At 35.4% G+C, this 24,868-nt stretch overlaps 1 protein-coding gene across 4 annotated transcripts; it reads right to left on the bottom strand.

Moving 5' to 3' along the window:
* Positions 1–983: 983 nt before the first annotated feature.
* LOC124162872 (FHF complex subunit HOOK interacting protein 1B) lies at positions 984–24,856 on the bottom strand. Of its 4 annotated transcripts, XM_046539563.1 has the most exons (13): positions 24,661–24,856; positions 24,282–24,452; positions 23,742–24,181; positions 23,509–23,659; positions 21,874–22,119; positions 17,761–17,808; positions 17,392–17,520; positions 14,208–14,375; positions 10,641–11,706; positions 9,029–9,207; positions 7,473–7,662; positions 3,429–3,543; positions 984–3,325 (listed from the first exon to the last, which is right to left on the bottom strand). In XM_046539563.1, the coding sequence occupies exons 2-13, from the start codon at positions 24,426–24,428 to the stop codon at positions 3,157–3,159; spliced, it is 3,048 nt and encodes a 1,015-aa protein (XP_046395519.1). In that variant the 5' UTR covers positions 24,429–24,452; positions 24,661–24,856; the 3' UTR covers positions 984–3,156. The 4 variants fall into 4 exon arrangements, with proteins under 4 accessions (XP_046395519.1, XP_046395521.1, XP_046395520.1 ...); XM_046539565.1 differs by lacking the exon at positions 17,392–17,520 and having other exon boundaries at positions 24,661–24,855; XM_046539564.1 differs by lacking the exon at positions 17,761–17,808 and having other exon boundaries at positions 24,661–24,855.
* Between the last annotated feature and the right edge of the window lie 12 nt (positions 24,857–24,868).

The following is a 24,868-nucleotide window of genomic DNA, read 5'->3' as shown; positions in this document are numbered from 1 at the left end:
TTTGATGGTCATTATTCTTCTATAGCACCACATTTGGAAGTTCTTAACATTTATCTGCATGGTCGCAGCAGTAAAATCACCTTCGGATATTTGTCTTTGTAGAGGTGCTCTTGTTCAACCTCATTTGACTTAAAGATGGCTACTGACGAAATGGCTTCAAATCTTTTTACACCTTCAAACGTTGCTATTCATTGTGTCATCGAATTAGCATAGTACTCATTGCAAAATTTATCCAAATTATTTTTTAAATCTTATTGTTAGTTGAATGACATTCAAACCTTCCTCTTAGACACTACGTCAGTAGTAGGATTTGCCCAAATGAAAGATTGCAAATTACCAGGAGAATGTCGAGTAACAGAGGCAGGCTGTACGGGAGTTTTTCTTGCACGAACACCTTGATCCAGTGGCACTGACTCCATGGGGCCTGAGGGGGCCCGAGCCCCCTCAAAGATTCATTTGGGGGGGCAGAGCCCCCTCAATATTTCAAGAAAATAATTAAGTTATATTATGTTTTGTGAAATCACAAAAATATATTGGTAATTTTTATTTCCCATGTTTGACGATAGTTACCTTTTAAAATAAATTCAACAATGTGTTAAAACAAATTATTATAAGGTGAAGCAGGTTGGCTGAATCAGGTGGTGTGAATCATGATAGTGTTTCGATGCTGCGACACACTTTGGATTTAACCTCTTCCCGCGGCAAGACCTCGGATATGGGCCCCCCAATATTTTTTATAAGTCAGCGCCCCTGCCTTGATCTAATAGTTATACCAACAAATTTTGTGAAATAACATGTTATGAAGAAGCAATGCTTCACCAGCATGAAAGTAACAGGAGAGAATAAAGAGATAGAGGAGTAAGTGAGAATGAAGTCAGGTAATTCAGCTTCATATTATACATTAAAAGACCTTAGAACTCAAAAAATCATATTGAAGCCTATTTTTCCACAATCAGATGTTCACAAAAATAAAAAGCCTCATCTATAAAGCCAACATTTATTTTAGAAAACAACCTTGTACATCACATCATCCAATTGGCACAGGTGTAAATTTATTTCACACTCTACAGACAAATTCACAAGTGTAAAATGTTTTCAAATAATATTTCAAACTTTGATTAAATGTTTCCAAAAATATGTAAGTACAAGGCTTAAGCTAGCTAAAGCCTTAAATATACAACATAATTTGCGCAGTAAAAAATCTAATTCACCAACACTTCTTGATGTAGAAAATTTTTGTACATATAAGGCAAGAAACGGGTCTAACAGCATACTTAAGCAATTGGCTGATGTAGGAATTACATTGGCAGGACCAAAATCAGGCAAATCTGAGAGATTGTTTTTTACTCCAACCCGAAGGTAGTGAATGGAGCCCAAAATCATATTAAGTAATGAACTTCCCTTAAGTAAGAGCTCACTGGGCATAGGTGACTCTTCAGTTTGAAAAGTATACAAAAATACATAAACTGAATTGTAACAAGATTTGCTACACGAGATGATCTCACAAAGAGTGGAATAAAAATGCTGGAAAACAATTCTTGTTAAGCACAAAAAGTAATACTTTTTCTGAGCAATGAGTAGCATTGATTCAGACCAATACGACTATCAACCTCATTGCAAAATCATGCAACCTTTTACCTCATGTACATTGAGAAAAAAAAACAAATTATTTCCCTAATGTTATGATGAACGGAAACAAATATACAGATAATTACCTCCCTCCATAAATTCTTATGCTGTACAAATATGGTGCTGTGATCTGCAGTACAATTTATGACGAATGTGCCAACTAATAATGCCCATCAAGACATAAGAAACTAACAGAAATAAAGTCATCTCTTTTCCACACAACAAAACATTTCCTTACACACAAGATATAAATAGAAAGAGCTAAATTTGCTCCCATAAACTTTATAAGTTCCAACGGATTACTAGGTTTTCCAAATCCAATTGATAGCTTGCTTTATATTTAAAACAGTTTGGCTAGTTTCTCAAACTATTCCAAAATCACCACCCACAGCCACCAAAAACGGTAGCACGAGAAACATTTGTTAAGGCGATATTAAAAAAGTTAAAAAAACATTAACAAAGTAGTAAAGAGAAATTGGTGAGCTCACCACCGCAACCCTTCACAGTGAAGGAATAACATTTACATTGCAATACCATTATCACACCCACTTGTTGGCCTAATTAATCATGGGTTAATACCTGAGCTTTGAATGCAAAAAGTTAAAGCAAAAGAAGCATGATCTAAAAAAAATCAGCAAAACATTCTCGTTAAATCATTGCACAAGATGTCAGCAAGCAAAACACCCATTGGTAATACAAAAATCTACTGCAGCATGAGGACAATAATTATTTAAACATGATCAATATCATTTAAGACACTCAATTTAAATTGGTATTTAGTTGGATTTCCATCAAGTCAAATAATCAATAAAAATAATAGGTAGTAATATTTACCACGGCTACAAGGGAAAAGTGAAGTGACAAAAAATTGCTGATTATGATCCACTATATCGATTAACTAAATGGTAAGTGAGAACACATACTAACAACTGACCATCCCTCAACATGAACATAGGTGACAGTGCAGCAAACATGATAAAAGTGACCATTTAAAGAGTAAATATCTACAATTCCAATGTTTTAAAGAGAATAGTTTTCATTACTTATGAAAATGAATGTACTATGGTAATTTACGCTGTGTGTAACACATACAAAGTAAATAACATGGAAGACGAGGATAAAGGTCTTAGAATCATAATTTTTCATAAAATTGGTAAATTGTAGCTCAGACCATTTCATGAATAACAATTTGATAGATGTTTTTCAAATGAAATGGAGAGAAAGGGAAATAAGGACTTTTCAAAGATAAGCAATATGCAGTGACTATAAGTCACGCAAAATGAGATTTTCTATTTCTTTCTTTATAGAAATAAATGGGATATAGAGAGTCACCAGTACAAGATATAACCAATATAAATATTTTTTTTTACACATGAGATCATGTCTATATGCTAGACTACTACCTTTCAAAAAAGGCTATTTAGTATTATAAATTAAATTTTATGATCCACATTTAACATTTCATGCTACAACAACAACTATGACAAAAAGTCCTTCCTTCTATTCATTTAATATGGCAAGGTAATATTATGTGATATCTGTAAAGGGATAACTACTCATTACAAAATGCTCCTGTGTTATTGCTGCTAATTCTTTCAACCATTCATCCAAAATCACAGCAGACATAACAACGTTCCATAGCTCTTTCTTGTCATCTTTGGACTCGGAGGAACTCCAAGACATGCGGTGTATATAGCTGAAATAATGGACAATCAATATTGGTAGTCATTGGTAACAAGCTGCTAAACTAGCAAATTTACTTCACAAAGCAATGATTTGTATTCATAAAAAAACCTTACCGATAACCAGAGCCATCAGGATTGGTTTGCAACTTCTCATGTGAATTATTGCTAGTCGTTGCTCTTTTGAAAACAGATGACAATCTGGATGAAAAACTCTCTCTTTTCACATCACCTACAAGGAATTAAAGAGAAAAAAAATACTGAAATTCTAACAAAAAATTTTGAATCTGCACTACCTAGCTGCCAACGGGATCATTCATCGGACCTTTGGCAGGGTTCATATCAACTTTCCATTCACAATTTCCCTGGGTTTTCCCTGATCTCTTGACAAAAACATTTAAATTTACCTGACTTTATTTCATTGGCAAAGCAGTCGTTTATACAGATTTTATAGAAAAATGCAGCAAGGTACACTGTGAAATAAAGTGAAGTAGTAGAAATGCAGTTAAGTAACTACCAAGCATGGCAACAAAACGCCCACTTCTCCTCTAGTATGCAGCAACACTCTGCACTTATACTTCAGTTTTCTTTTTTTTACTGCGCCTCTTAGAGTTTCTCCCTGAACATCACCTAATTCCCTAATTGAAGCATGAAAAAGACAGCAAAGGATAGCACCAACTAAATTCCTATTGATTCAGTTGCTTATGTTAAAATTGCATCATTTAATACTGAAGTAGAGGAAGTGATGAATGGAAAAGAAAACGGTAAATTTGGTTTTGGAACAAGAAATGGAAGTAAAGCAATGGAATTTTGCAAGAAGAACATGTTATTTCAAACAAATACATAATTAAAACTTTTTGTTCGTGTTCATTGACTCGGGGCGATTTTCGCCATAGTGGTTTATTTTTAGTAAGGGGAATGTTAAAAAAATTTCCTTTCATGAAAAGTTTGGAAATATTTTTTCCATTTACCATGCGTAACTTCGATACGTAATTTTCTACACCTCGGAAATTGAAATCTACGTTTCGGCCATTTAAAAAATCAAATGGGTAAAATGTAATTTTAACACTAGGAATACCGGACTTGACACCCCTCCTAGAACTACCAAATGGAGTCATTTTGACTCCTACCTTATAATTGTTTATTTTTCCAGTTTATCTATGTTTTTATTTATACATTGCTTTAGTTTATCATTATTGTTTATTATTGCATTATTTCAGACGTTATTTAAACAAAAAAATCATATTATTTTTAAATGCGAGTTTCGACGGTATTGCTTTGAAATTCTTTTTTCCTACATGTTATGTTGTTTTAATAGGATTTTCACAGAGTAATTGGATAAAACAGCAAACATAGACATTTCAACACATTTTATCATCATGCTTGAATGATCAAAAATATTACCTAGGCTATATGGAAGTTGGGAAGATAATTAAATACAGCAATAAAACTGTATTTGATAAGCCACGCATTTGGCTAAGGTGCTTTACAGTTCAAGACTTGTCGTTCATTGTCCACAGTTTCCCACAGAAATACTTTTGGCAGGTCGTACAATTCCAAACTGAGCGATTCTTTCTGCACTTTGGTATTGCCTGGAAATATTTTTTTGCAGAATCCCGTCATAAGAATATGCAGCACTGGACACGCCACGCTTTTGTCGAGATCTAATTTGAGTATCAGCCGACTCTGTATCGAGCTTTTTCAAAAGCGTCTTGCGCGAAATGTTTTAGGTAGTCTCCTTGTACACTGCCCATGAATACCTGCTAAGTCGGAAGTATTTTCCAACGAGTAGATAGGCCATCGCTGAGTATATGTTCTTGTGGTAATAATGTGATTTCATTTCTTTTGGTACTTCTCTTCGAATTATTTACCTTTCCCATAATGCTAGAACCCTAGCTTTTTCGCTGTTCGGCGAGTTTGACTGAGGTAATGTAATTATCTACAGTAACATTTCAGCCTTTTTCAGAAACGTTTGCATTAGTTTCAGTACTACTAAACGGCAATCTGCATGAAGTGAATAATCTTTTCCATCATTGGGGAAGGCATTTGCAAAATATTTGCTATCATTGTTAACAGCTAGCCAATATTCATGGCCGTATTTGTCCGGCTTAGATGGAATGTACTGAGTAAAATACACCTGATTTTACTGGGGAGAATTCGTTCAACAACCGTGATGTATGGACCAGGTTTTTAACAAGGAATGTAATTATCTGTGAATCTATCCTACACTCTTGAAAAGATGGCTTAATTGACAGTTTTGAGCCGCTGGAATTGATTAGATTTCTCATCAAATCTTAGATAATGCAAAATTTTTACAAACCGGTTCCCAGTCGTTCATTTTAGATAATGGTATTCCCCAGTCGTTTGACCAAATACTTGCAATAGAGAGATCATTTGCACCTCATATTCAATGGCATAAAATATGGCTATAGATGCATCTAGCTCCCCACCGAAAAGAGTAAAATCTTCATAATTTTGTTTGCGTGCTTCCACAATTTTACATCACTTTATGTGAGTCAGTATACACGAATCGATTAATAATTGTAGATAATATCTTTGTTTTGTAACTCCTTATGAAAGGGAAAGTAAATGTAAATTACTGCATGTCTTTTGCACGTATTATGTCTGAATCTTCAGACTAGCTAGAAACGTTGTGAGGAATAAAATCTTTGACTTCGTCAGAGACGAAATGATGTTCCTTTTCGCATTCCGATTTACCTTTCGGTATAGAATGCAACATAGAAAGGACTTCACGCATTAGCCTACTTCTTCTGGTCATACTGCTAGTCAGGAAAAATGAAAGCCTTACTTCACTAGAGTTCTGCAGTCCATTCCAGAGTTCACTGGATTTACTAATGCGAAGGACAGCGCACGATTTTCCTGTGCGGTGCGCGACAGCCAGCGCTGTCAGAGCCGACAATGCTAGGACAATAACTTTATTTCATTCTACTGATTTATTTTCCTGGTTCATCCTTGTATCAATGGAAGGATACAAAGGTAATTTTTCAGGTTTGAAAATGAACTTCCACAAGATCAAGGGTGAAATAAAAGCGCTGCAGTGCAATACTGTGTAACAGTATTGAGCTGTAGCGAGCCTGATAGGCGGGGAGAAGGGAGGGGTAAGGGATGAGGGCAAGACACGACGGCTTCTAAACACATGAATTTGAAAATGCTCAATATGAATAGCATATTCACCACTTTATCGCAGGATAAAATTATATCAGGACATTCATATGGTTTGTAGTTCCAAACACGGACCCATAAAATTAGAAATGCCTTCAAATTCTCGCAAATATTGGCCTGAAAGCGAAATAATTATATATTTAAGCCATCGGTTGATTTAAATTAATTATTAACATAAGAAGAAATAAACTCTTGAACAAATATTACTATTTGGCGAAAAGACGAGCAAAATACAATAGGGAGTCAAAATGACTCCCTTTGGTAGTCGAAGGTAAATTTTAAAAAATAAGTACTTTTTTACTTTCTAGAACTATTTTGATCGCAAAGTTTTATTTCATGTCAAAAATGAATAAAAGTCACGAAATTTCAGGCCGGAATTTGGAAAATTTTAGTCAGGGCAGAGAAATAAAAATCGCGAGGAGTCAAAATGACTCCATCGGTAGTTCTAGTGTTAAAAAGCTATTTGCAATGAAAAAACATCGTTCTATCTGTACAAAAGCAATGAAGTACACCAATCAAATATTTTTCCCCCGTTGAGATGAAGAAGACAACTGCTTCGCCGTTCTCGTAGTTTTTCGTGTGTTCTTCTTCACCCTTTCAACCGCAGAAGGTTACATTTGCGTTTAAACAATGTTTAATGATTCATTGTTGTGGTTGAATAAACAATGAGTAAAACGATATAATACACTACCCTAAGGAGCTTCAGCAGAATTTTATACAAATGCTTAAAGTTCAGGGTCCTACTTTTTTTGTGCCAACAGTGGAAGAGTTTCAATACAGTTATACTGAGTTTCAATACAGTTATACTGAGCAAGCAATGAAGATTTCAGAAAAGCAAATTTTATACTTAAATTGTAGCTTTGTGGTTTACTAATTGTTCGGTAATTTTCAGTAATTCCATTCTGTTAATAATCACCTCTTCAGCCAGGGAGAAGAATCTGCCTTATGGGAAAATGCAATGACTACCTTCAATCTTACCTCTCGAAAAAGGCTCTGGAACTGAAGTGCGTCTGGTTGTGACAGCTGAAGTTTCAGCTACGTGCTTCCTGACATTAACTAATCTCTCCTCACGGGCAATGAGAAATTGTTGAGCTTGAAGAATTAATTCATTCACATTCTCCTGTTTATTTAAATATGATTCAATTTTATGTTTCAAGGATTCCAACACCTGTAAAGAAACATAGTCCAATCATATTATTCATCAATCTTAACTTTACACATAAACATGTTCAACAAAATTTTGCATACATTATCTCATGTAGGAATTATTATTTTATGTTGAAAATTAGCATCATTACAGATTACTAGAGCCATAAAAATGCCTTAGGTTAAGACACTTCTCCAATTTGTCTTAAGAGAGCACCTCAAGGAAAATTATTGTGAGCCAAAAATTAAATAACTACAGTGGAACCTCGTTAAAGCGAGTACGGGCTATAGCGACACCCCCGCTATTACGAGATATAGCCGATGCACCGTCAATTGACCCTATAATGAGCGTGTTAAAAAATTCGTTTTTACGAGACCCTTTCGGTGTTGGCTCTCGCCATAGCGAGGGTTTCACCGCCGGAAGACTTTCATCAATACTCCTTAACCTCTGTAATTGCTAGCGATCTGTTAGAAATGAAGTTAATGGAGTGCTCAGTATCAAATTTATGTGGTAAACTGTCGTTCGATAAATATAATGATTGACGAAACAATGCTTTGCATGATTTTTATTCAGTGCGGCGCTTATAAATTGTTTGAATAGTTAGTCGTTATTTGAGTAAGGGAATTTAGTGATGCAAAAAAACATCGCCTTTTGTCTGGATTTATGCTTACGTTTATCGGATAGATGTTTATCTGTCGCCGCACCACTCCTGTTCCTGTATATCTGTTCGCAACAGGTATATTGGCTATTATTTGCTCCACCTCCGGTAAAGCGACAATTCGTTATAGCGAGTGTTTATTAGTGCACCGTGGGGTGTCGTTATATCGAGGTTTCACTGTAAACAGCTGGTTCAACACAATAGAGAAATTAAAAGAATTAGTTCAAAACTTTGATTGATACGCCCTGGCTACTGAACATTTGAAACTTGTGATTGAAACTGCCTATCTTATTGCATTAAAATATATCTTATCTGAATTTAAATTTTTAATACCCAAAGAAAAGGGATCAAAGAGAATTTTCTTCATGGTTTGCAAGCTCTGACTAATAAATTACATATACTTATCCTAAAGTGGCTCCAAATTGAAAAACTAAATAAATCATAATTTTAGGTAACCTCGACTGTAATGCTTGCATTAAAATTACCACAAGAAATGCCACAAAAAATAAATTATTCATTAGTGTAAAATAAGGTGAGTTGTAATGAGTATAATGCATACGATAATCTTATCCAATAAATTGACCAAAAAGTTATCAGCAAACCTGACAAGTCATTACTGTTGCCTACGTGGTTTGGTACAGATTATTAGGTTAAATGAAATAATTTGTCACATTAACAGACTTAGCAAAAATATCTCACAGTTAGATACACCAATTAAATAATACAAACCTGAAATAAAGACCGAATACTAGGCTGGAAGACAAGGGTGTGATTCAAAAGGAACGAATGTAGAAGTGGTTGAGGGTAAATGGCCAACCTCGAAATGAGCCCAGTCAAGTGCAAGTTTATATACAAGTTGTTGAACATCATCCCTTCCAGCTTCTTCAATAAAATTTCCATAAATGGTCCTGTAAAGAAATTAGCACTCAAAATAGCTATCCATGTATTAACAAATATGAATAAAATAAAACATAAACAGGCAATGAAGAGTCATAGTAAAAAGAGGGAGAATAGAACTGTTGTATAGCACTTGGATCAAAGTGAGGCAAAGCTACATTGCATATATGTATGTATGTATTGGCTTTCAATCTGCAATGATTAAAAAAAACGAGAACTTAAGAAGCCATTAAATTAAATTCTATCACATTAAAAAAAAGTAGAAAGGAGATGACACAGCCCTTGATCCCGATATGAATGATCAAAGGAATGTTTCTTCTTTGATCAGGTATTTTTAGAATTTTGATAGTAGCAGATGAACACACAAATAAACAAACCCAGATCTCAATGATAGTTAACAACGGGCAGGATTGAGATTTTTAGCCAACTAATAGATATGTCTAGGATTCCCCAACTTCATTAGTCTTTCAAGATGATTCAATTTTCTACAAGGAAGGAAACAAACACATACACAAATTCTAGTAGCAGAGAACCTAAAGGAAGAGATAACGGGAATAGGAGGAGAATAGCCTAGGAGTTCCATTGGTTTAATGTCAACTTTTTCCAGAGAGATATCGTGGAACAGCATAGTTAATGATGCACAAAGATATCATACTGTCCAATTAATTTTAATTTCACAAACTCTACTACACATTATTCAATTGGCTTACATACACATCAGTACCTGATGATGATTGCAAGCCAATCGAAAAATGTGCAGTAGTTTGTGAAATTAAAATTAAAGGGACAGTACGATATCTCTGTTAATCATTTTACCACTGGTCTCTTGGAAGAAGGGTGAGGGATACCATAAGGGAGAAGGGGAGGAGGATGGGAGACCTTGGGTTTTTGGGAACTAATGAGGGATAACTTACAGGGGTAGTCTTTGTTCTGTTTTAAGGAAGGCTAAAGCAATTTTTTGAAGAAGGGTCTGGTTAACCAGAAAAGGAGCTCTGAAATCAAGTTTGTTTAATACAAGCATAACAAAGCTGGGGAATCATAGAGGTTCATTCTAGGAGGCACTGTTATACTCATGTTCACAGCACTACTAGTAGTATGTATGTAGCTGTCTTTAACATCAGAAAGTGTATTTAATCATGATCAACTTTGTAGTTATGCAGGGGAAATTGATTGTTTTCAGCTGGGAGTAGCTCTTTGCCTAGTGGTAAACACACCTCCATTTAATGAATTTGATGAGACCTGAAAATAGTGGCTTCATTATTATGGATTCACTTTATCGAGGAAATAAGCAGGTTGAAAAAATTCAGGATGAACAATTTATCACCCATAGAGGTCCGAGGTCTCTTAAAACAAAGTGAAAAGCAAATAATGCACTAAAATAGGATTTTACTCATGGTAAGTGATTCACCGACACAGCACTGAATATCGTATCATAGATACTTACCAATATTAGGAGTAGTGTTATACATGTCCAAGAAGACACTCTCTTTCGAATATTGGTGATTAGGACCACTCGAGGAAATCTTAGTCACCTCACTACTATAGGAGTTAACAGAGGAGTCCACAGGAATACCACCAGAGTTCAATTCATGAAGCTTATAATCAGGCTTCTCGTTCTCATTGTCATCTTCCTGGTCATTGTCAGGAGTGTTCTCCCTAGATTCTTTGAAGGGAAAACTCTCATACCCACTACTTTCACCCATAGACAACTGACTCCCATCTTTCATCATGAACTGATGACTAACATCATTTACACCATCACTAATGACCAAGCTTTTACTTCCACTCTCTTCAGAGGTATTCACCCTGCTAATCCTTTTTTCACTCACTTTTAACATTAACATGGCCTCGTTAAGATCTACACACCCAGAGTCTGACACTGGTTTCGTTGTACCCTGACTAATCCCCTCTGGCACAGCCGACTTCTCAACCCCTGGGCAAGCCTGGTGTGTCAACCCATTTCGTCCAGGGTGTCTCTTGATTTTGTCAAGTGCATCGCAAGGCGGGTCATCGCCATTGTACCGATACGCCCAACAACGGCACGCCTTGGTGCAGTCATCCACGTTGCGCTTGGCATCGAGGACGTACATGACATAATTCCCGTACAGTGAATCAGTCTTACTAGGGGAGGCAAAGTGGGGTTCGCTCCCCGAAATGGCTCGGCGTCGTTGGCTCACCGGGGTGAGCATTGGAGGGAGTGAGTGGGCAGGATTCATGAGGACTGGAGGGAGTGAGTCATGGGTGTGGTGGACCTGCAGGGAACTGGGCGAGGGCTGTGTAACACTCGGCGCCTTCGATGCACAAGCCCTTGCTGACGAGCAGCAAGAGGGAGACAACGAGAGGAACTTGAGGGCACTTTGGTTGTATGTGCTCATGTCACCCACTCGTTTCCTTTGGGACAGCATCACATGGGTGCACGGTATTAGATACCGAAGGACAAGCTCCAACATTACATCTTCACAATTTAAATCCACCAATGTTTCGAACAGAGCAAGAGAAACAAGGCAAAGCTGAAAAAAAAAAAAAAATAATATTAGGTAACATTTTGCAATGCCATCCAAACAAAACTACCCTAAAATGTTAAGCAACCAACGACAGTAATGAGAAATGAATGTTTTGATCCTCAAAATTTAATCAAGGAATCTAATTGAAAGAGTATGAAAATTTAAAGATATGGATGCACAGTAAATTTTGAAGAACTGTGCCATCAGGCATTCTATTTCTTTTAGAGGATACTTTCATGACATCCATAACTGAGCTAGACCTTACCATGTAAATCCCATAGCAAGTGAGGTGGCAGTTCAATTTATACTATTTAAGTATGACATGCAAATTAATCATAGAAACTAAAAATTGGCTCCATGGAGTGAACTTAATAACGTGAAAAACTGAATTAGGCCCCTTAGGAAGAACTGAAAGAGAGGTACTTAGCTCACGTATAGAAGAATAAGAGGAAGAACAGCCACAGGCAAGTAAACAACTGGCATGGGATAAGGGGAAATATAAGTCAGCATTACACAAATCCCATTATTGAAATATTATGCATGCACACACGTTGGAATGCTTCAGGAATATACCATTGTAACGTAAAACCTTCAATGCAAAAGATGCCAATTTGCTTCATTATCCTCCTTAAAGAACAACTGCTGGTTACACAACAAAAATATTTAGCCCCAGCAAATTCTATAAGAAAAAGAGTGAAAATTGCATAATGAACCAAGTCGGGATGAATTTTAAGCTGAAAAACAGAATACAATGAGGAGTAAAAATCAGCTGAAAAATATTAGCAACTGATTTCTTCTGGATTTTAGATTTAGATTTCAATTCAAACGGGACCGAAAAACCGTAGGTTTGTAATAACGACATTCGTATGAACCTTACTTTTAGCGTTGAAAAAACAGTATATAATAAGCGCGTTTAAATTGTGGGTAAATATATATAAACAGGAAAATAAGCTTCAGTTTCTCAACAAAAGAATGCAGCATGACGCAATCGAGGGTTGATATCTTCCCAAATAAGGTAAGTCCGATATATGAACTGGATGCGTCCCAAGGCCTTGTTCCTAAGTTGATAAAACTACAGTCCGGCCGCCAAGAGTTGTCCGAGGCAGAATGGTCTAGGTCAGGGTAGGGGCCAAGGTTGCAGGTAGGAAAGGGAAACGCTTACAGAGGTTTCCATGAAGAAAGCCGGAAGGGACGACGAGCGTGAAGAACCCAGTGAAAGAAACACTTGGTTTGGTGATTCGAAGAAAGGGCTTGTTTTGGTGGTTCAGGCTTATTTTGGTGCTCCATATGCATGTGACAATGTTAAAGTATGACTAGGTGTGGGTGTGAGGTGCATTTGGGGGACAGCGATTGACTGCAAACCATGCTGGCCCAGGGTTATCTGCCCCTCCTATTGTGCCGTCATCGGACAACTCTCGCCGGTCGGACTGTATGCAAGGAATCGAGGAGTACGGTTATCCTGTAGAAGGCAACATTGCAATACACATATGCACTAACTCATGATCGTGACGAACTGATCTAGCTGGTCGTGCGACGTATCCGGAGCAGAAAAAATAGCTCCTCGCAGTGACGAAGAACGGGTGAAACGCTGAACAGTTCTTAAATTCACACTGGATTCAATGATACTTTGTTCAGATTGTGCCCAAAAAGAGAGTTCCTCTAAGCCAGGCATCGACAAAATCGAAATGCAGCAAATTCGAAAATTTTGAATGCTACTATCTCTGAAAATTCGTTAATCGAATCAGCGCAGGAAGAGCTAACTGCATGTCGTGCATAACAGTACGTCCAATTTACGAGCGGTTATGAGTGGATCAACATGACTCCACAGGAATGTAGCTTATTACATGATGTAGCGTGTAAACTGCATAAAGAACCATAATTGACGCTCTTGGGCAAAGTACACGAGAAGAACTTAAACGTGGTGCGATTATTAAAACTTAGCGTAGTGAATATCCACCTAAATGCCGTTGCTTATGCGTGAACTTTGTAATAAAGTTCACTTTGTAACTGCTGGGACCGGGACTGAGGTTTGTAATTTCGTAAAAACAAAAATTTTGTAATAACCTTTCTTTGGCTATAGCTTGGGTAGGCCTTTTCGTCAGGACCAACGATTTGCTTCGTAATAACATTGTTCGTATTAACGAGAGTCCACTGTACAATGTGTGGGGGAAGCATTTTAAAATGGAGCTTTCATGACTAAAATAACTTTTTGTAGTTGCTAGCAAAAATTGAGCAAATACTCCATTCAAGCCAGGGAAGACCAATGCTAAACAGAGGAGATTTAAGAGCTCAGCATGCATGCTCAGATATAATCAGAACCTGGAGAGGCAAGAAGTTTATTGAAAATACGTCTAATCTTTAACATTTGTTAAAAGTAGGATTCTTTAATTAGTAAATTAAAATCTTTTGGCTTTCACTACATCACACACAGATAAAATGCAGTTGAGCTTGACTGATAAAGCATATTTTTTAAAAGTCTTAGACATCCTTCAATACATAAAACTTACACGTGACTTTGTCCCCAATCGATGCACTAAAATATTTAGAATTCTTTCACCTTCATAGTCATCCACAATTAAAAACTTTATAAAGAAGTACAGCATACAAGGTTCTGTAATGCTCCTTAGAAACAGTTCGAAGTAAGCAGTGGCTGCAATTAATTCCTCGACATTACTCTGTAAGATGATAGAATAAAATTATATAAATTTCAGTGAGGAGAGATATTAATAAACAGTCATAGATGATTAGGGAAATCAATCAACAAAATCACATCATTTAAAGAAAAAATACTTACTTAAAATTGTAAAAATTATAACTAGGTACTTCAAATTGAATAAAAACAGAATAATAATAAAAAAATCAATACTACCATAAATAATTATTAAAATTTTTTACATTGTATCACAATATGCTGAATATGACTAACAAGTAAGCTTAATTATGCAAAACTGAATTCATTATGCGTGCATGATTAGGTATATCGAAATAATAAATAAATTTCATGAGAAACATAAGAATGTAATTAATTTTAATTTGAAAATGTTGGCATTATCATCAAATTTAAAGGATATAATTTAAGTAAAAGAAGAAATTCCATCACCTGGAATGTGCTTAGAATAACAGCGACACACATTGAAAGATGTGCAAAATAAAAATGGGTAAAAGAAAGATGTAAGTATTCTTAATTTCATACGAGAAGTGAAATGCATGCCTTACAATGCAGGAATAAACACTATCTTAGGGTGCCATATAAATATTTAATCAACACATCCACAATAACACATACCAAAAAATGTGATTAGCATACATACATATTTATCAATTAAATAAAAAGAAATTCAAAGAGTAATGTTTTCATGATTAATGGAATGAAGTAGGTATTTAAAAATGCTAACTTCTAACGACTTATAAGAAAACTGGTATTTGAAATGAGGAATAAAATTAATAAAAGCTCATGTATTTCACTACGTTAGGTTAAGCTGAATGCCCCACCTCACAATGAAAACACACTCAGTTTGCTGTTAAGCAAAAATACTGCTGTCACGAAAACTATAATGAGCAGAAACCTCTCCAAAATTCTTGTCAACATCAAACTGTCGATTTCTGTGAAGTCTCCCATTTTTCTGAACTATGTATTTTTATGAATAGAATGTGGTATTTATAATCATAGGATAAAACTGCCATAGAAAACAAAAGACTGCCCAGTCTGCCATAAAAAATATATCCAGAACTCCTTGGAAGACAGCATACTTATAGTGTCAATATTTTGTTATAATTATTAGCACAAGCTAAACACGGAGACCTACATGAGAATTGGTTACAACCTGATATGAAGTCCAATGCGAGTCAAAAATTAACACTCGTGGAGAACTTTAAAATCCTTAATTTCTGGAAAGGAGGTATTTCTTGATGAAATTATGCAAGAAATGACATCAGGAAGTAAGGGCAAATGCCATTATAGATGGAGAATGTTTACTTTAACATCATAAATAGTCCAATATAAACTCCAAATATCCTAAATGCAAAAATGGGGGTTGAGCTTCTACGGCCTCGGAACTGTAGAAAGGAAATACTCAAATGGCCGGATAATTCTCCCACGGCTCGTTCCTTCAGCACACTGAAGAGGGCTACTTCGTAGCCGAAATACGTACATGTGTGTTTCCTCGTCCCCTTGCTGATCCTCGACGACGCTCTCTTAGAGCAATATTTTTTCTCCCGGAAAATTGAAGCCATCTGTAGGTGAGTGAATGTGTGAATGACTGCTTATTGAGTGCGTGTGTTTTCCACAAATCACTGGCTATCCCTAACAGGCCCATCCTGTGAATATCCCGGTTTTTTGTGGAGCGAGAATCCTTAGTGGAGGTCCCTACAGCCCCCACAAAAGATCTTGTTGTGTACGTTTGTCGTGAGTGAATGTGTGTCTGTGTGTGTGTTTTGGGCTTTGCGGTTGAGAGGCTGGTGTTTGGTCCCTGCGGTGAATTTCTCCCCCTTCCCGCACACCAACGCAGTGACAATTTTGACTTGTAAGGTGGACGAGCTGGGGGAGAATTATATGGCTATTTGAGTATTTCCTTTCCAGAATATCCAACCTAATAAATTTTTATCACATTAAGCTAAACATCTTCATCTTAGTTCAATCAAATCTCATTTCTAACCCCATAGTCTATTTTACTCCGTATACCTCAGAACAATAACAAAAGGATTCCGAGGGGCAATTTAACCCTTTTGGTGGCAGCCGGCCGATCTATCGGCCCGAGGGGTATGTGCGAAGCATGCCACGGGCCGATCTATCGGCCGGGTGTATTTAAATTAATTTAAAAATTAAATATTTTTCCCAAGTTGTACAGAAGAGATAACAACATAGGTGAACTTTTTAATCATTGACGTAAGTATTAGAAGTTTAAATAAAAAAAAAATTAGCTTTAACACATTCATACTAGAATTTTTATAAAATTTTAAGTAAAATCGTGCAAATTCATCAAAAAAGCCCTGGCATTCTTCGCGTATACCAGGTAAAAAAGGCTGGCACTAAAAGGGTTAATATAACCTACATAGCAACCAACTGATGTGTAAAACACACAGTACTTCTTAAGCTTTGAAAACTATGTTTGGATAACATGGGTTTGTTTACAGAAATCCATGGTCGACATAAAAATTACATACTATATTTGTACATTATTGAATGAAATAAAATAACTTTGTTTTATTCCACACTTTATTTTAAATAGCACGACCCGGGTTTCAACATCTAGTGTTATCATCAGGTGTAGATGTTGAAGCCCAGGTCGTGCTATTTAAAATAAAGCGTGGAATAAAACAAAGTTATTTTATTTCATTCAATAATGAAGCAATTCCACAAAATAACGCCTGAGACCGTGTCTTATATTATATTTGTACAATAAATTCACTTAAATTTTTGAAGGAACACAGGTTAACTGGACTGGGAATGGAATCTACCAAAATACAAACAGTGCACAAACCTAAGCACATGATTCAAAAGCAAGTTTCCACATTATTATAAGAAACATCAAAATTTAAATTAACACATATCACAAAACGTGATCATCAGTAATCAAATTCCATGAACAGAAAACCCATTTTCCTCCAGGAATTTTTGAAGATTTATTCTTAACTGTGTCATACAGACTCAAAATATAGTACAAATTTATAACTATTAAGAGAAGTATTCACCCCTTCACTCCTCTGCCCAACCTCATTGGAAGATACATGTCCTAACTCAGGTGGCGAACCCTTCAGGTTAAGAACCACATCTTTATGGGCTTCTCTCACTGAGGAAGTAATGCCTTGTCTACAGTGTACCTTTTGACAAAACAAACAGTGCAAAAACAAAACAAATATAAGCTAAACAGGAGCTAAATCGAACAAAAGAGACAAAACAAACATAAAAACATATCTTAAAAACACAAAAAAAACTTAGAAAATAATAAGCCAAGCACCATTTTGAAAAGGAGAATTGTTATTTAAAGGAATATTAGGGTAGACTGAAGAACTAATGACTAAAAGAACATCAAACTTGATAACCTATAAATTAATACTGACCAATTCCATTGCTGATTCTAAGCTTTCAACAGACAACCCAACAGTGTCCTACAAGCAGCAGAGGCGAAAGGGAAAAGACAGAGGGCATTTAGAGATAGTTATTTATCCTTAGATACCATACTATAAGCTAAACAGACCAATTCGCTCATATATAAGCAGTAAAGACCACAACCATGTGTTCTGATTGGATAAGCAAGAAAAAATACAGACATATACACATATGTACAAATAAACCATATAAAACCATGTTTCCCCAACACTGCTCAGCACAAGGAATTACAACACACTACTATCATGATACAATGAGACAGCTAGGATAATAAATAGTTGGCATTCTGATATAAGTGATAAATGACCACTTACTAACGGCAATGTGCTGTACAAAAAGCACCTTAAGGTGCAGTGGTACACACTACATAATGATAGATGATATTGTTTTCCCTTATGTCCACTTTTTAGTTATTAACTTACACATGGGTTACCAAGAAAATGTATTCTAAAATAATAATTGATGCTAAAAGCATGAAAGCACACAAAAATTAACTAATGAATGTGGGAAAAAATGAAATATCTTAAGTGAGAAACATTTCTACACGCATATTGACTGATTTCTTAAATTGCTATGCCTACTTGCAGATATCTGGTTTACGCTAACTTGAAATTCGGTTCATACGTAACACACAAAAAAGGAAAAAAATGATTATGTAATCTTACAACATTAACTAAGGAACATAAACAATAAACCAGCAAATTCGGAATATTTTGCTGGTTATCTCCAAAGTCATCTATAATAGCACCTGATTTCTCACAACAATGGAAAGATATTTCAAGTAATTTGATATAAAAATGAATTAAACTAAGCTTAAATATGAAGTCATGATAAATTTGACAAAAATATAATTATTTTCAAATGGTTCTGCAAGATAAAATTTATGGATGCACAAGCAGCATAAATTCATGTTGATTATTTAATGGTGAAATATGTAATATGCTGGCATACCAAAAATGCAGAGCGAAATGTATTCACTTGCATGCATACTTGTGATCCATCACATCTCATTCATACGGGGAACCTAAATGGGAAACCTACTCACGTGTACAACCTACTTCAGCAGATTCAGAAATGAATTCAAACATCTCTCTCATAGTATAATAAAACATCCAAGCTTAAAATTTAGTAATAATAAATGTTTCGTCTCTTTTTTCTGCTATTCTTCACTAGAATGCACAGGAAATTAAATTTTTTTTTACCACAACGACATTTGAAACACATCCACAGAAAGGCTGAGATGAAATGTAAGCACAAATCCAGTTATTTGCTTTGAGAGATTAATTTTTTAATTAACTGCCCACATGGTTAACCTCATTCTTTGGCTAGATGTGAGCCATTGTATATTAAATCAAAACAAAAAATAGCAAAGTCGACTGAATTGATTATTTTCACAAAGCTGTAAACTTTAAATAGAGCAATTTAAAAATCCAGTAACTCTGCACTTCAAATAGAACTTAATTCAAAATTTGAATTCAAATTTCACTGAAAATACACATTTTGTTTCCTCATTCCTAATAAAATTCTTCACAAGAATAAGATTACTCAATAATGCATGAATAAAAATAGTAACTGTACCATGAAGATACACAAACCCATAGAGCCAAATATAGTACTTAAGGTAAATAACTTTTAAGACAGACCATAACAGCTTTTAAAGAAATGGAAGAAGAAAAAATTGCTTTATATCACCATTACACTCCAAAAGCAGCTGACTAGTAAAATTAAGGAATTAAAATACAATAGAAATTATATTGGATATCATAAATAATTTAAAGCTGTTAATAAGAAAGGCAATAGGAACCTTAGCAGTTTATTATTAAAATGAAATCAAAATTTATTCATAAGTTTTTATACTACGGAATGCTGATTTAAGCATCCATTCATCTAATTCTAGAATGCAGGTCATGTTTAATGATAGAATTAATATTTAGCAACCAATGTCATTAAAGCATACCAATCAACAAAGCTTCGATAAAAAATCTAGACCAGCTATCCCAAGAAGTTACGGAAAATGCTTTCATACTGAATAGTAAGATTATTTATTACTATGGCACATTGCAAACATAAGCAAATGCATGAAAACATGGGTCAATCATCAATGAATGTTCAACGTCAACTGTCCCTATAAAGGAAGTACTATTGGAAGGTTACAGTCAGAAATTTCATTCATTTCAACTGGCTTAATATGGTTCAGTGATAATAAGTCAATAGAAGAACATATGTGTGTGGGAATGGGAAATGAAGTCTTCAGAAACGGGTCATTTTTTCAGGTTTTCTAAGAATAGGAATATTCAGGGTACAAATTAAGTTGTACATACATATGTATAAGGAATAACCCTAGGAAAAACCTGTGGTGTTGGCCTAATGTATGGAGGGTATGGATCAGGAATAGAGAATATCCCTTATCAGAGATAAAGGTACTGATGAAGCCAGCGATAAATTTGCCACTGTATGTGCCAATTACAATGATAGCAAGGGGACGCAATGCTCAGTTGAACAAACATTTACATTGAATCAAGTTACAAAAAATAATAATGACAATCATTACTCCAATGCTGTTTTATGCATATGCAGACATGAATAACCCTCAATCTCAGCTCCTAATAAAAGATTTATGATGTGCTGCACTAAAGTTGAAACACAGATACATACTAGGTATAATTCACCAATGCATACTGCCGCCTTTTATATCCTCAGCCAATTAAAAATTATAAATTTGTCTTCCCTTCACCAACATTTGCTCAACAGACAATTTTCTGAAAGATGAGCATTATGAAGCTATACTATTCGATCTGGAAACATATATGTATCAAGTAAGTTTAAAATGACAGTAGAATGCTGAAACCAAAGGACCACATCTGCCTTATTTCACATGTAGCCAGAGGTACAAGAAATTGTAAATAGATGGGACTATTTGGGTCATGATCACATTGAATTTAATATGGGGAAGTCGACTAATATCTGAGCTTAAATGCACTAAGTGAGTTCACCACGTTGTGGATAGCGGGTGGACCACTAGATATATACGTTAGGTGCACCATAAGTAAGTTTACTATGTAGTTGAATAAGCAGTTGTAGATGAAGAGTGGCAGTGTTCTGAGGGAGCACTGTTCTATCCTTGGGTAAATAGGTAAGGTGTACCATTTAAATAATAGCAAAACCCGTGCAGAAGCCATGGCCGTTGAAGATGGGAAGAAAGTCTCATTCTTTTAAGATATCAAAACGATGTTGTCAGCGAGGGTAAAGATTGAGGAATAACCAGAAAATATGGATTAGGAAAAATGAAATGAAAGAGGAGAAAGGCTACTGCAATTCTGCAGTGCTGCTAACACAATGCTGAAAAATCAAAAATGTGGAATATGCATGAGGAAAATGCCAAGGGACAGGAGAAGATTTCAAATAGGCTACATCTTAGAGAAGCAGAGATTTAGAAATCAGGTGAAAGACTGCATAAGCTACCTGCACTTACTACCAAGTCCCAACAGAAAATAATTAAAAAGCTTCCAATTTACATCCACAACTGTCCTCGAACCAAAATTCCCCGTACAAAGATGAACACACTAGGCAATTGGCAAAACTAAAAAACAAAAAATCAATAACAGAAAGAAAGTTGATCAACACAGGACATGGCTATAAAAATAATTTGATCATACCTCAGGAATGGAAGATGAAAATTATCCCATATGCCATAGTTCCAGAGCTAACATGTAATTAGTCTTACGATTAATTCTTATTGATATTCCAAAAATATTTTTTGCTTCCCTCTCAGAAGCATTGAAGATATCTAAACTACACCACTCTTGCATTGGGCAGGTGTTAATCGATAATGAAAACACCTCCAATCATACGACTATAAAATTCTGTATCTAAAACAAAAATCCAGCCTGGTGATCATATTAAAAAAATTTGATATCACACTTAAAATTTTTGAGTCTACAATCTGATTTTATTATGTTATTTCCAAAGCAACAGTTCAACTGACAGTGATTCAACAAACAGAAAACAAAGGTCTGACTTGGACAGGGAAAAGTAACACTTAAGCACATAGAGAAAATACATACCTGAAGAAGAGCTGGCCCCATCACAGGAACTAAGAAACCTTGATAGAGATATTTAAGAAGTTGAGCTTTAACCTTAGGGTGAGCAGCCAATGCAATTGCATTGCAAAATTCCAGAGAATTCATGAACATGTTCAGTTCATCTAACTCATTCACATCATCCGTGGTGAGTCTATGCCAGTCATCAACTTCAATGTTAAGTTTTCTTGGAAGACGAGAGTACAGACCACAAAGACCACTGGCCAAAAACTAAAAAGACAACACAAATAATGAAATAAGTATCCTTATTGAAGAGGATTGTGAAAATAAATACATGACAGAAAATGCAAGGAGGAATAAAATATCAATGAACGATTTTAAATGCAAAATACGAAGTTGCTTTAATCATGAGTTGGGCTTCTATCATGAAACCCACTAGGTTTTCTCCCTCCTGGAAAAACCCATTATGTACATAGTTTTAAACAAAAAGTGGGTTTTTTTCAAATATGTAACGTGAGTGCCAAATAGAAGTTTTTAATATTTATAGGCACTATTTACGTAATATTTTCTTATCTTCTAGGTTTTTGTCTACTGCAGTCAAATAACAAAATGAAATAACCTTGTATCAGCCCAGTGCACCAGACTGAACACTTGAGTATGGTTAGGTGGTATCATGGTATAACCTTTGATTTTGGTTTATAATATCATTGACATACTCAATTAAGTCCTGAGTAAGCTGTTAAACTTCATGGTCTGTATTGAAAACAGATATGGAAGGTTGCTCTACGTTTTGTCTTTCCAGAAAAACAGAACATCTCCAGCAGAACAGTCTAGTAGTCTTCAGTACAACAATTAGACCAATTTAAATTTAAATAATATTATTATATTTTGAAATCTGACAACGTTTCATGATAATTTCAATCTTGTGATAATCAAAATTCAAATTATAGAATTGTGAGTTCTAATTTGAAAAATGACCTAAGGCTGTATGAAGGGGGTGCATTTGCACTCGTATGCACCACACACTTACACAAACTAACCAGCCCTTCAAGTTCATGATCAATTTATAATATTTTATCAAACAAGCTGATTAACATACTGGTCTATGATTTCATTACTTCATTGTGCAAAGACTTTTGAAATTAATCTGAAAAAAAAACTGGCTTTTAATTGTCCAAAAATTCAATTTAATTTTTAAAAATCCCTGTTAAGATATCTGCACAGAAAATGACAGATTGAAATGGATGTGCAGTCTGAAGATATCTCGGCATGAACTAGATGTCAGGACAGAATGGTAGCAATATATGGTGTATTTAATTGGTACACATGTTTACTAGTCATTGAAAAAAAGCACTAAATACCACAGAACCACAGATACCAACTAGACATGTTCACGTCCAGAACTCAAGACTTCCACAAAGAAAAAAACCCAAAGACCCAAAAAAAAACCCACAGGGCTAAAAAAACAGGTATTCACTAACACTGAATTATGCAATTTTTTTCTGAGACAAAAAGCGAAATTTACAACATGGAAATCTCCTTTGTAGGTGAAAATTCTACTTTAATAACGATTCAGGAAAGAACATATACAAAGCTAAACTTTTTTAACGGAGAAAAAAAGGCAAAATATGAATTAATACAGGACAACAAATAAAATACCTGACAGATATTGGAGCTTTCAGCAATGTATGTTCCAACATCTTCATTCATTTGTGAAACTGACATGCATAATAGTAATGCATCCCTAGCTTGCTGCCCAACTGCACCTTCTTGATGAACGAATGGTATGAGGAGGGAAAATATAAGAAACCTAGAAATAAAACTCAGCATTAATTACTGCAGAGGAATAAACAATCTTCCTAGATGCACAACCAACATAAATGTAAACGTACTTAGCTGGTGCCTCATCTGTAGCTGGTGTGAAGAAAATCCCAAGAAGCTCTATGTTATGCATTAATGAAACACATAATTGATTCAGCAATATTACTAGCCTCTTTTCCAATTCTGGCGGGTAACAATCGTTACAGCTGTCAAGAAGTTTGAGCAAAGGACGAGCAATTGGTTCACGACCGATAAGCTCATGCCCAGAATTACTAATGAGCATTTCAAACAATTTTAACTGCTCTTGGATCATGGCATTCTTGTACTTCCCAGTAGTTAAACTCCATAGGAACAATTTATCTAAGATATTTTCATTCAATAGATATTCCAAGCGTGATGGTGCTGAGTTAGGCGAGGATGACTTAAGTTCCCATAAAAGAATAGTTTCCATTTGATCAATGTGATTAACAACGCTAAGTACATCATCTTGATTGGGATAATATTTGGGCGGCTTGAAAAAATAAGGGTTGGAGATGGTAAGCATAACAGATACCACTGCCGATATGTAACAAACATTTTAGGAGTTTTAAGAATTCAAAGCTGTCACTTACCTGTGTTTTCTTTATAATGTCGTATATTTGCTGCCAATGTCTACCGAAACTAGCATAGCAAGCAAATGGGTCACAGTCTTTAGGAGGTGATTGTGTTGAGCGCTTACCCAAACTGGCCCTTAATTGGCTGTTCCGTAGCCAACTCATCTTTGAGCATTATTAACATGAAAACTACAGCAAAAAACAGTTTGTTATAACAATAAAACGAATAAAGCAATTAATACGAAGGCAACAAAATCCCCATCGAGCATATCAACGACATGCATAGAAAAATCAAAAATTCCTTCTATCTGAAAGTACTTTGTTCGAAAACAAATAATCTGTACGAATTATCCAACAGCTGACAAGTTAACAGCAAGAGAGTGCGAGGGCGTCTTACCTTATCTGAATCACTAAAATCCTCACCACAGAAAATGAACTGATCAAAGTCAGATTGGGCAAAGGGTAGATGCGTAGGCTAAGATATATCCATATTCAATACCGTTCATGAGTTTGTCACAAACATTACATTACATTGCGTCAATAAATATGTCTTGAATCATAACCAGAATACGATGAGAAACGATGGTATTCCACAACCACAAACA

Source organism: Ischnura elegans, chromosome 7 (assembly GCF_921293095.1).
Source record: "Ischnura elegans chromosome 7, ioIscEleg1.1, whole genome shotgun sequence".
Classification (NCBI taxonomy): Eukaryota; Metazoa; Arthropoda; class Insecta; order Odonata; family Coenagrionidae; genus Ischnura; species Ischnura elegans.
Note: the sequence above shows the minus strand (reverse complement) of the source record. Positions and strands in the feature narration are given on the sequence as shown.

Bases quoted from the DNA above. Each gene is read 5' to 3' on its own strand.
- LOC124162872 (XM_046539563.1), bottom strand. From the start codon at position 24,428: ATGAGTTGGCTACGGAACAGCCAATTAAGGGCCAGTTTGGGTAAGCGC. The intron at 23,660-23,741 runs GTACGTTTACAT...TTTTATTTCTAG, and splicing joins ACAGATGAGGCACCAGCTAA to GTTTCTTATATTTTCCCTCC. The intron at 17,521-17,760 runs GTCAGTATTAAT...TTTTGTCAAAAG, and splicing joins TAGAATCAGCAATGGAATTG to GTACACTGTAGACAAGGCAT.